This window comes from Sorex araneus, chromosome 6, assembly GCF_027595985.1.
Source record: "Sorex araneus isolate mSorAra2 chromosome 6, mSorAra2.pri, whole genome shotgun sequence".
In the NCBI taxonomy this organism is placed as follows: domain Eukaryota; kingdom Metazoa; phylum Chordata; class Mammalia; order Eulipotyphla; family Soricidae; genus Sorex; species Sorex araneus.
The window spans coordinates 167681901-167692932 of NC_073307.1; the positions used below are offsets into that span (position 1 = coordinate 167681901).

Consider the following 11032-nt stretch of genomic DNA (forward strand, 5'->3'; position numbering starts at 1 on the left):
TGTCACCCTCGCGGGCTCACTCCCCCCATTTGATTCATGGAGCGGGGCTGGGGCAGGGGGCTGCAGCAGAGCCCCTGGTTTCCTTTGTGCTGACGGCTGTGGGGGGCCTCCCCTCCCCCGCTCGGCGCCCCGGGGAGCGCGGGCCCCGCAGAGGAAAAGCAGATGCCAGATGGGTTTCCGCTCTGGCCCGCGGCCCGGCCGCCTCACCTGCAGCTGCGGGGTCTGGGCTGTGTCCCGCGGGCCGCCCCCTCCCTCCCGCCCTGCAACGTGGCAGCTCGCGGAGCTGTGGAGTCAGCAGAGCCCTCGGGGCCGGCCCTGGGCGGGAGGCCGTCGGGGGAGAGCCGGCCCTGGAATGCAGGGGCCCCTCTCGGCGCCGGGCCGCGCCATCCCGAGGCGGCCCTCTCCCCTCAGGCGGGGACCCCTGGGGGCAGGGGGGAGAGGAGGGGGTGTGGGGAGCGGGGTGAGCCCAATGGCACCGACACCCCCAGTCGGGGGCAGCCCCCGGAGAGGCCGCGAGCCCCGTGGGTCTGAGTGGCCCGTTCCCCCCCCCCCCCGCCTCTGCTCTAAGTGCCCCCCCAAACACCGCTTGCTTCCCCGTCCCCCAGCCCGCTCAGGACCCCCATCAGACCCAGCTCCCTCCCCCCTGGGCAGACTCGCTTGGGGCAGGAGTCTTGTGCTTTGTTCTTCAGGTCAGAGGTCACAGCCCACAAGTGATCGGGGCTGACTCCGGGCTCTGTGCTCAGGAGTCACTTCCGGTGTGTTTGGGAGGTGCCGGATGGGCCCGGGGTCGGGTGTGTGCAAGGCCAGCGGCCTCCCCACGTGCTGTCCTGAGGCTGGCGGGGCAGGGGGCAGCTTCCCCGGGCGCAGAGGCGGCAGAGAGAGGACGCGGGGCACCGTGCACCAGATCCTTTATTGCACTGGGGGTCCGCGGGGCGCCGCCGAGTCACAGGCCGAACCACGGGGGCACCCCGCCCCGCCGGGGGTCTCGCTGCAGCTTCTGCTTCTGCTCCTGCAGGAGCTGGTCCTGGGGGTCGTCCGCGGGGGCGCCGGGCGCCTTCTCGGGGAACAGGTCGGGGAAGGAGAAGGTCTGCCCGTGGGCCTGCAGACACAGGGGTGCGTGGGCGCGGGCCGGGCCAGCCAGGCACCCCTCGCGCAGCGGCGCCCGCCGGGGCCCCCATCCCCAACACCTCCCGGCCCAGCCCACATGAAAGCCGCCCGCGCTGGCAAGCGGCGCGCACAGGCGGCCGGCAGGAAGGCGTGCGCAGACGCGGCACCCCATAAATCAAGGCCGGCTCTGCACACCAAACGCTTTCAGGTCTCCCGCTGAAAGTTCAGAATGTGGGTGCCGGCCAAGTCCGCCCTCAGACCCCTGAGCAGGCGGGCTGGGGTCTGGGCGGGAGGAGGGGGCCCGTGGGGGAGTCTGGCCGTGGAGCGCGGCCAAGTGCCCGGCGGGAAGGCCGGGAATGCGGGCGTGGTGCGGCCGGGAGGAGCGCCCCGGGCCCTGCACGCCCTGCACGTAGCCCGGAGCCGGGCCAGGCGGGCCTGTGGGGCGGGGGGCCGGGAGTGGGGGGCGCCTGCAGCTTCCACGGGGGCGCAGGGGAGCCGGGCTGGGGTCTGCCGAGACCCCCGCAGCCTTCCCCAGCCCAGAGCGGGAGCCCGGGGAGGCCAGGGGGGCCGGGCAAGAACGGGGCTCATGGCAGCGTGGATGGGCCAGGCCGTGCTCGGGGCCGGATGGAGAGCCGGGTGGGAGCTGGGGGTGGGCGCTGGCCACTGGCCTTCAGGGGCAGCCCCGGGCCCCGCTGCCGTGACAAAAACGGATGGCCACCTCGCACGGGGCCCGCTCCACCAGCCCGGCCGATTTCACACACAGCCGCCATGAAGCACACTGACCCCCGCAGAAACGGCCAGCGTGGCCGCGCGGGTGGCCGGAGCCGCAGTCCCCATAGCGCTACTGCCACCTAGCGGGCCCCAGGGACCGCTGGCCCCGTAGGGCAGAGGACACCTTTGTCTGGGGTGCCCTCGTGGCTGAGCCGGAGAGGACGCTGGCAGCCGGCATCGGAGGCCCAAGGTGCCGGGCGGGGTGTTCGCCGGGAGGACCCCAGGGCCGGCCGAGGGGCCAGCGTGGGGCTGCGGGGCCAGTGTCGGGGGTCCCCACGCACTCACCAGCTGCACATAAGCCACCTTATAGTCGGGCTTCTTCACCCGGACGTTCCTATGGTCCCGCTTCCGGCCCGAGCCTGCGGGAGGGGACAGGCCTGATCCCCAGCCCCAAGTCGCACCCATGGGACCCACCCGCCCTGTATGGTCCCACATGGCCCCTCTGTGTGTGTGTGTGTGTGTGTGTGTCCCCCGTGTGCCCGTGCACTGCATGTCCCCCTTGGCGTGTGCTGGCCTTCTCGTTCAGGCTGGAGGCAGGAGCACTGTGGGGGGAGCACTCAGGGCCAGCACTCGCACGCACCGTGCTGCACCCTGGTCCGCACGGCAGCCACCGGCACGTTGTAGATCCGCTCCAGATAGTTCCGGAGGTCCACGCGCGTCATCCTGTGGGGGGTGAGCGGGCCTCAGCGGGTCCCGGGGGGCGACCTGCATCCCGGATGGGCAGCGCCAGCTGGCGCCGAGTGTCCGGGGGAAGGACAGTGGGGCCTGCGTCCTTCCTGCCCACGTGCGGAGAAGCCTGGGCCCAGGGTGTGCCCCGCTTGGCCTGTGGCTGACCCCCGGTCAAGTCTTGGAGTCCCACAGGGGGTCCAGCCCGAGTCTAGGGCAGCCCGGGGATGTCTGCGGGGGCCTGGCGGTGGGGGACAGCCCTGCAGGGTGGCCTGGGAGGTGGACAGCCCTGCAGGGTGGGCTGTGGGGTGGGGGCATCCCTGCGGGTGGGGGACACCCCTGCAGGGTGGCCTGGGGGGGCAGGAGGCAGCCCTGCAGGGTGGCCTGGGGGGGGCGAGGGAGAGCCCTGCGGTGGGGGACAGCCCTGCAGGGTGGCGGAGGGGGGGGGGCGGGGGACAGCCCTGCAGGGAGGCCTGGGAGGTGGACAGCCCTGCAGGGTGGGCTGTGGGGCGGGGGCATCCCTGCGGGCGGGAGACAGCCCTGCAGGGTAGCCTGGGGGGCAGCAGGAGGCAGCCCTGCAGGGGGGCGGGTGGGGGGCGGCCCGGGCCCGGGGCCGGGGCGGGGGTGGGGGGCGCGCCCCGCCTTACTCCAGGGGGATCCGGAACTGCACGGTGTCCTCGGGCTGGGCCTGGCCGGGCCGGACCAGCCGGACGAAGAAGTTGGTGCGGAACACGCGCAGCTGGGGGCCGCCCAGCTGGTACAGGGGGTACCTGCGGGAGGGGCGCGTCAGCGGCTCCCCGCGCCCCCCGCCCCCCGCCCGCGCCCCCGGGGTCACCCGCCCCGCCCCGCCCCCACTCACAGCACGTTCCGCGCCATCGCCGCTTCCGGGGCCGCGGGCGGGGCCACGTCACATCCGGTCGGGCGGCTCCCGGGCAGCGCCCCCTGCCGCCCGGAGGCCGCGCCGCGCCCCGCCCGGCCCGGCGCCCCGACGCCGCCGACCCCCGCCCCGCCCGAGCCCCCCGTCCGCTCACTCCCCCTCGCCCGGGGCTCCCGCTGGGCCGCGTGCGGAGAGCCTGTGGGAGAAGGTGGCCCCCCGGAGTGACCCCGCAGCGGGGGGCCGTCTGCACCGCCCTCTCCAGAGCCCCTGAGGCGCTGAAACACGCCATGGCCCCCAGCCCCCAGACTGAGCCGCACACAGGGCGGGGTGCCCACACACAGACACAGACGCACACCGGGCCGGGGCACGCATGCACACACACACACACACACACACACACACACACACACCCAGAGCCCAGGGTACACACACACACACACACCCAGAGCCCAGGGTACACACACACACACACACACACACACACCGAGCCCAGGGTACACACACACACACTGGGCCCAGGGTACATACACACACACACACACACACACACACACTGGGTCGGGGTATACACACATACACATCCCAGGCCGGGGTACACACACACACACACACACACACACACACACCCCGGGCCCAGGGTACATACACACACACACACACACACACACACCCTGGGCCCAGGGCACACACATACACACACACACACGCACGCTCTGCCCCTTCCCGCCTGCAGTGCCATCAAGCCTGTCCAAGGAAGGTTCCTCCGACACCACCCACTGTGGCCTCCCCCCCAGGTCAACCCAAGCTTCTGGGAAACTCAGTGACGGGCTGAGTCCTCCCCCGTCCCGCACGCACCAGACCCGTCTCCTCCAGAAGCTGCCCTGGGCCCGGACCTGGGTCCCCCTTCAGGCACCTCCAGACCCCAGGAGCTTGGTCACCCACACACTCACCGCCCTAGAAATCTCTGGGTCCCTCTGTACCCCAATCCCTCACGGCCCTTCTTCCCGGAGGGGAGGTGGCTGGGAGCCCCCTTTACGGGGAGGGGCCTTCTGCTTATCACAAGGTGCCCGTTTGCCCAGCCAAGGGGCCTCGGGCCCTCTCAGGGGTGGCCCCAGACACATGCTCTGTTCTGAACCCATCACCCCCCCTTGGCCCCTAGGCCTCCCACCCCCCTTCCTGGGCTCCTGTCACACCCCTCCTGGGCCCCGTCACCCGCCCGGTCCTGTCACCTCTCCTGGGCCCCGTCACCCCCCTGGTCCTGTCACCTCTCCTGAGCCCCGTCACCCCTCCTGGGCCCCATCACCCCCCCGGTCCTGTCACCTCTCCTGGGCCCCGTCACCCCTCCTGGGCCCCGTCACCCCCCAGGTCCTGTCACCTATCCTGGGCCCCGTCACCTCCCCCCGGTCCTGTCACCTCTCCTGGGCTCTGTCACCCCTCCTGGGCCCCGTCACCCCCCCGGTCCTGTCACCTCTCCTGGGCCCCGTCACCCCCCTCCCGGTCCTGTCACCTCTCCTGGGCTCTGTCACCCCTCCTGGGCCCCGTCACCCCCCCGGTCCTGTCACCTCTCCTGGGCCCCGTCACCCCCCTACCGGTCCTGTCACCTCTCCTGGGCCCCGTCACCCCCCCCGGTCCTGTCACCCCTCCTGGGCCCCGTCACCCCCCCGGTCCTGTCACCTCTCCTGGGCCCCATCACCCCCCTCCCGGTCCTGTCACCTCTCCTGGGCTCTGTCACCCCTCCTGGGCCCCGTCACCCCCCCGGTCCTGTCACCTCTCCTGGGCCCCGTCACCCCCCCTGGTCCTGTCACCTCTCCTGGACTCTGTCACCCCTCCTGGGCCCCGTCACCCCCCCGTCCTGTCACCCCCTCCTGGGCCCTGTCACCCCCTCCTGGTCCAGTCACCCCCTCCCGGGCCCCGTCACCCTTCCTGGGCCCCATCACCCCCCCGGTCCTGTCACCTCTCCTGGGCCCTGTCACCCCTCCTGGGCCCTGTCACCCCCTCCTGGCCCTGTCACTCCTCCTGGCCTCGTCACTCCTCCTGGGCCCTGTCACCCCTCCTGGGCCCTGTCACCCCCTCCTGGGCCCTGTCACCCTCCTGGGCCCCCGTCACCTCTCCTGGGCCCCAGTCCCGTCTGTCCTGTCCGTGTCTTTCCCCGCTTTTCTCCCAGGAGGGTGTGGGTGGGTTGGACTCTGAGTTCATGCCCAGACCCGGGCCAGAGGTGGGGCCAGGAGCAGCCCAGGTCCCCGTGGGACGAGGGGTTAGGGTGCGAGTCCCCTCACTCTGCAGCACGTCCCTTCCGTTCCCAATGTTCCTGACAGGCCCACCCAGGGGCTCCCCCTCAGAAACGTCCCCAGCAGCAGCAGCAGCAGCAAACAGACCCCCGGGCATCCCCCATGTGTCCCCGAGATGCCCACGGCCTGGGCAGCACTCAGCCCACGAAGCCCCTCTGATGACCCCCGCGGTCCCCGGATCTGCACACGAGGCCCCTGTGACGCTGCCCACGGGCCTGTGTCGGGGACGCGCACCCTCTCCCTGGCAGCCCTGAGCACGGCTCTCCTGCCCAGCACTGGCCCCAGGGGGCCGGGGTCTCTCCCGGGGGGCTCCGGACAGACCCTAGATGCGCATGGAGCCCGCGGAGGCACCGCCCGCCCGCTGCCCGCCCGCCGCCCGCCCGCCGCCCACCCGCCCGCTGCCTGCCCGCCGCCCGCCCGCCGCCCGCCTGCTGCCCACACACGCCTCCACACCGGGAGACGGCCCTTCCCGGCGCCTGGAGAGGCCCTTCCGAGGCAGAGCCACCGTCAGGAGCAGGCGCAGGGCATGGGGGGCACACGGTGTCCCAGGCCCCCGTGCTGGCCTCCAGAGTGCCCGGTCCAGCCCCCGGAGGTCAGCCCCGCAGAGAGCACAGGAAAGGGTCTCGGAGCTCCCGCTGCTCAGGCTCCTGAGTGCTCAGGGGCCTCCCTCTCGGCCCACTGGGCCTGCCCGGCGTCCTGGGAGGGTGGACACACAGACACCGTGAGCTGGCCAGGCTCCCAGCACGTCCACTCAGCCTCTCCACCAGGACGAGCCAGACCCTCCCGATACGTCCGTTTGGTTTCCCCGTCACGCAGGCCAGACCCCCACCAAGCCGGGTCAGACCTTCCCGGGAGTCCACTGAGGACCCCATGGGTAGGGCCCGGTCTCCCCAGTCTGTCCACCCAGCCTCCCGGTGGACACGGGCCAGACCTCACAAACATGTCCGCTCAGCCTGACCGGAGGCCTGACCTCCCCAATATGAGCACCTCCCGAGTCAGTCCCATTGGCTTCCCCACGAAGCCAGAACAGAGCTCCCCAGAGGCCCCCTTGGGCCCCTGTGAACACCGCAGGCCTCCCAGTCCGCCCCTCAGCCCCTGAGCCGGACCTTTTCGGGATGCCATTTCCACCTCCAGGCCGGGCAGAGCCCGAGCTGATGTCAGAGCCCCAGGGGTCTGTCCCCAGCACACTCAGGGAGGTGCCCTGAGAGCCACAGGGGTCTGCGCGCCCCACTGGCTCAGGACCACCTCCCCACGGTGCTCCCGCCATGGCGCCACAGCTGCCCAGCTAGCTGCACTGACCGCCAGCACCCGCGGGCCGCCCGGGGTTCAGATAACCCCCAGCTGTCAGGTGCCCCCGTGCGGTGGGTGTAGACCCCCGTGCTGTGGCCTGAGACCCCCGTGCTGTGGCCTGAGACCCCCGTGCTGTGCCGGGTGTGCTCGTGTGCCGTGGTGCAGGCTGCTCTGCCGTGGGCCGGGTCCTCGTGCGTGGCCCCCGCTGGCCCTCTGCCTCTCTGCGCCCTGCGGGTCAGCCCCTGGGGAAGCGACTTGCCCGGGCCTTTGTGCTTGCTGCTGGCGCGTTCCCTCCGGGCCCTGCCCACAGACCAGCTCGCCCAGGTCGCCGCTGGCTTTTCTCCTCCGGGCCCGGTTTCCCTGCTCAGTCCCCGAGCACTGGCAGCACCGACTCCTCGTGAGGCTGGTGTCGGGGCACCCCTGGACCTGCTCCCGGTGGCCCAGGGACTTCCAGACCCTCAGCACTCTGGGTGGGGCGGCTCCAGGCCCCCACACCAGCACACACACCAGCACACACACCAGCACACACGTATACCAGCACACACACCAGCACACACAGACCAGCACACATACCAGCACACACACCAGCACATCCACACCAACACACACACCAGCACACGCACACCAGCACACACGCACACCAGCACACACACCAGTACACACACCAGCACACACGCACACCAGCACACACACCAGTACACACACCAGCACACACGAACACCAGCACACACACCAGCACACACACACCAGCACACATGCACATCAGCACACACACACACCAGCACACATACCAGCACACACACCAGCACACACACACCAGCATGCACAACAGCACATGCACACCAGCACACACACACACCAGTACACACACCAGCACACACACACCAGCACACACACAGCACATGCACCAGCACACAGGCACACCAGCACACACACACCAGCACACGCACACACCAGCACACATGCAGGCCAGCACACACACACCAGAACACACACACCAGAACACACACACCAGAACACACACACCAGAACACACACACCAGCACACATACCAGCACACACACCAGCACACGCACACCAGCATGCACACCAGCACACACGCACACCAGCACACACACCAGCACACAGGCACACCAGCACACACACACCAGCACACAGGCACACCATCACACACACACCAGCACACGCACACACCAGCACACATGCAGGCCAGCACACACACACCAGAACACACACCAGCACACACACCAGCACACAGGCACACCATCACACACAACAGTACACAGGCACACCATCACACACAACAGTACACATGCACACCAGCACACATGCACACAGACCATCACACACATACCCACACATGCACACGCTCACACACACACAGAGACCAGCACACACACCTACACACTAACCCTCCATGCGGGGGCCGGGACCCTCTGAGTTTCTCTTAACTCAGTGCCCACACCTGGAGCACACAGGCCGCTCCTGATCCAGTCCCCTCCTGCCCCGAGCACTCTGCGCCCCGAATGTGCAGTCTGGTGTTGGGACAGATGCCTTGCGGCCTCGGGGGGACCCCCGTCCTCCCTGGCCGGAGGGGAGAAGCCGGAGAGGCCAGAGTGGGCCCGAGCCCTGGCCTCCCCGTGCCCTGCGCGGGACCCTGGCCCGGGGCCGGCTGGATGGCGGCCTCCCGGGACGGCTCAGCGCGGATGGCGCCATCCCTGAAATCTGCTCTCCATTTCAGCCTCCCCCGCCGCCCTGCTGTTTTTCAGCCTCCGTGAATTGTGGATTCATCTTGCCGACGCCTCCCCACTCGGGACCCCCCCGCCCCCGCAAATAAATCCTATCCGAATGTGGGTTGAAACCTGGGCCAAGCTATACATGAGTCTGGGGGAGCTCGTGCCTGCCAGCCTTCCGGCCCAGGACAGGCTGCGTGTTTTTCAGCTTTCCCGGGCCTCTGGGGGGCACTTTGCTCCCCTCTCCCCGCAGGCCCCGCGGCTCTGCGTGCCGGCCGAGCTGCCTTTCCCTTTGTTCGAGCTGGAGTCGTGTTCTTTTTGTTTTTTTTCAAATCCTACTTTATCTTCTCCCTGCTAGTTGCTAGAAAATAAGCCCAAATATTGATGTGAAATACGTCTTTGCATCTGGCTGCCTTCCTGAGCCCGCGCTCCGGCGGGTTCCCAGGGGCCCGCAGGAATGCACAGCCCCGCTCCCGCTTTCCAGAACTTCTCCCTGTCATTTCCGACGCGTCCCCTGGCTTTGTCCTCGGCTTCCAGAGGGGCGATGGGAAAACCAGGCATCCTGGAGAGGGCACGGGACGGGAGCGGAAGAGCGCGTTTACAGCGTGCAGCCTTTCCGCAGCCCCCATCTGTTCCAGAAAGGACGGACCCCTGACCTCTGACACCCACTTCAGGCCCGCGTCATGAACTCGCCAACACACCCCAGAAGGCAGGAAAAGTGGGAAGGGCGCCGCCCCCGGTGCGGGGCCTGCTGGGGCCTTGGCCCGGCTGTTTGCGCACATTCAGACTCCCCCCCACTTCCTGTCGGGGGGCCGAGGCCGCCGTGGGGCCTGCCGGCGGCCCCGATGGCCCCTCCAGGTGCCGTTCCCAGCCGAGTTTCCTGGCGCCCCCGACCCTCTTTCCTGCCCCACCCGCAGGGCGCATCAGCGTGCGGGGGGTGGGGTGGGGGTCGGCTGACCTGTCCTCGTCTGCCATCTCCTCCGGCTTCTCTGCTCCCCCAGCTTTTCCTTCCTCTGGGGGTGGGGGTGCTGAGGTCATCTGCCCGCCTGGACAGATGGGCCAGCGTCCCTCTGTCGCCCACCCCGACAGGGCCTGGTTCCGACCTAGGGCGGGAGGGCGTGCCGTGAGCCCCCTCCTGGCTAGCCGGCCCTCTGGGCAGGGGGCTGGGGCGTTCCCACCCGGTCTGCGCCCTCCGAAGCCACCCACCAGCAGCTCCCCTCCGCGCCAGCCTGGCCCCCTGCTCCACGCCCGTCTGGGAGCCCCCGGGGCGCCCGGGCCCCCCACCACCCGCGCCCTGGGCGGTCCTCCCCGGGGCAGCTGTGCTTTCAGCAGCTCTGCGGGGGGCCCTCGTGTGCCCCAGGACCCAGGACCCGCTTCCTCAGCTCTTGTCTGCTCCCCATCTTAGGCCTTCTGCGTGTGGGCCTCAGACGCATCCCCACACACTGCCCCCGGCCACGGTGCTCAGCTGCACTAGCCCTGCTCTTGCGGTCAGCGTGTACGTGAGCATGCTCTCACGGGCACACGCAGACACACAGAAGCACGCACACAGCACAGGCTTGCACAGCACACACACACACGCACAGCACAGGCACACACATGCACAGCACAGGCACACACACACAGTACACACATGCACACACATAAGCACATATAGCACACACAGCACACATAGCACAGGCGCACACACACGCACACATGCACACATACACACGCACAGCACAGGCACACACACACGTACAGCACAGGTACACACACGCACACACATAAGCACATATAGCACACACATAAGCACATATAGCACACACAGCACACACAGCACAGGCACACACACGCACACACATGCACACATATATACGCACAGCACAGGCACACACATGCACACACAGCACAGGCACACACAGGCACAGCACAGACACAACACACAGGCACAGCACAGGCGCACACACACTCACACACAGCACAGGCACACACATGCACACACAGCACAGGCACACACACGCACACACAAGCACAGGCGCACACACAGGCACAGCACAGCACAGACATGCACATGCACACACAGGCACACACAGCACACACACAAGCACATACAGCACACACAGGCATACACAGACACACACAGGCATACACAGGCATACACAAGCACACACAGCACAGGCACACACAGACATACAGACATGCACAACACAGGCACACATAGGCACACACAGCACACATAGGCACAGGCACACACACAAGCACACATGCACACACACAGCATGGGCACACACACAAGCACACACACATGCACAGCACAGGCA

At 68.7% G+C, this 11032-nt stretch overlaps 1 protein-coding gene across 1 annotated transcript; it reads right to left on the reverse strand.

Annotated features, from left to right (window-relative positions):
- Positions 1 to 891: 891 nt before the first annotated feature.
- On the reverse strand, positions 892 to 3502 carry MRPL23 (mitochondrial ribosomal protein L23). The gene is made up of 5 exons (XM_055142504.1): positions 3404 to 3502; positions 3192 to 3314; positions 2459 to 2541; positions 2164 to 2237; positions 892 to 1099 (listed from the first exon to the last, which is right to left on the reverse strand). Exons 1-5 carry the CDS (start codon positions 3418 to 3420, stop codon positions 944 to 946), a joined length of 453 nt encoding a protein of 150 aa, XP_054998479.1. The 5' UTR covers positions 3421 to 3502; the 3' UTR covers positions 892 to 943.
- Between the last annotated feature and the right edge of the window lie 7530 nt (positions 3503 to 11032).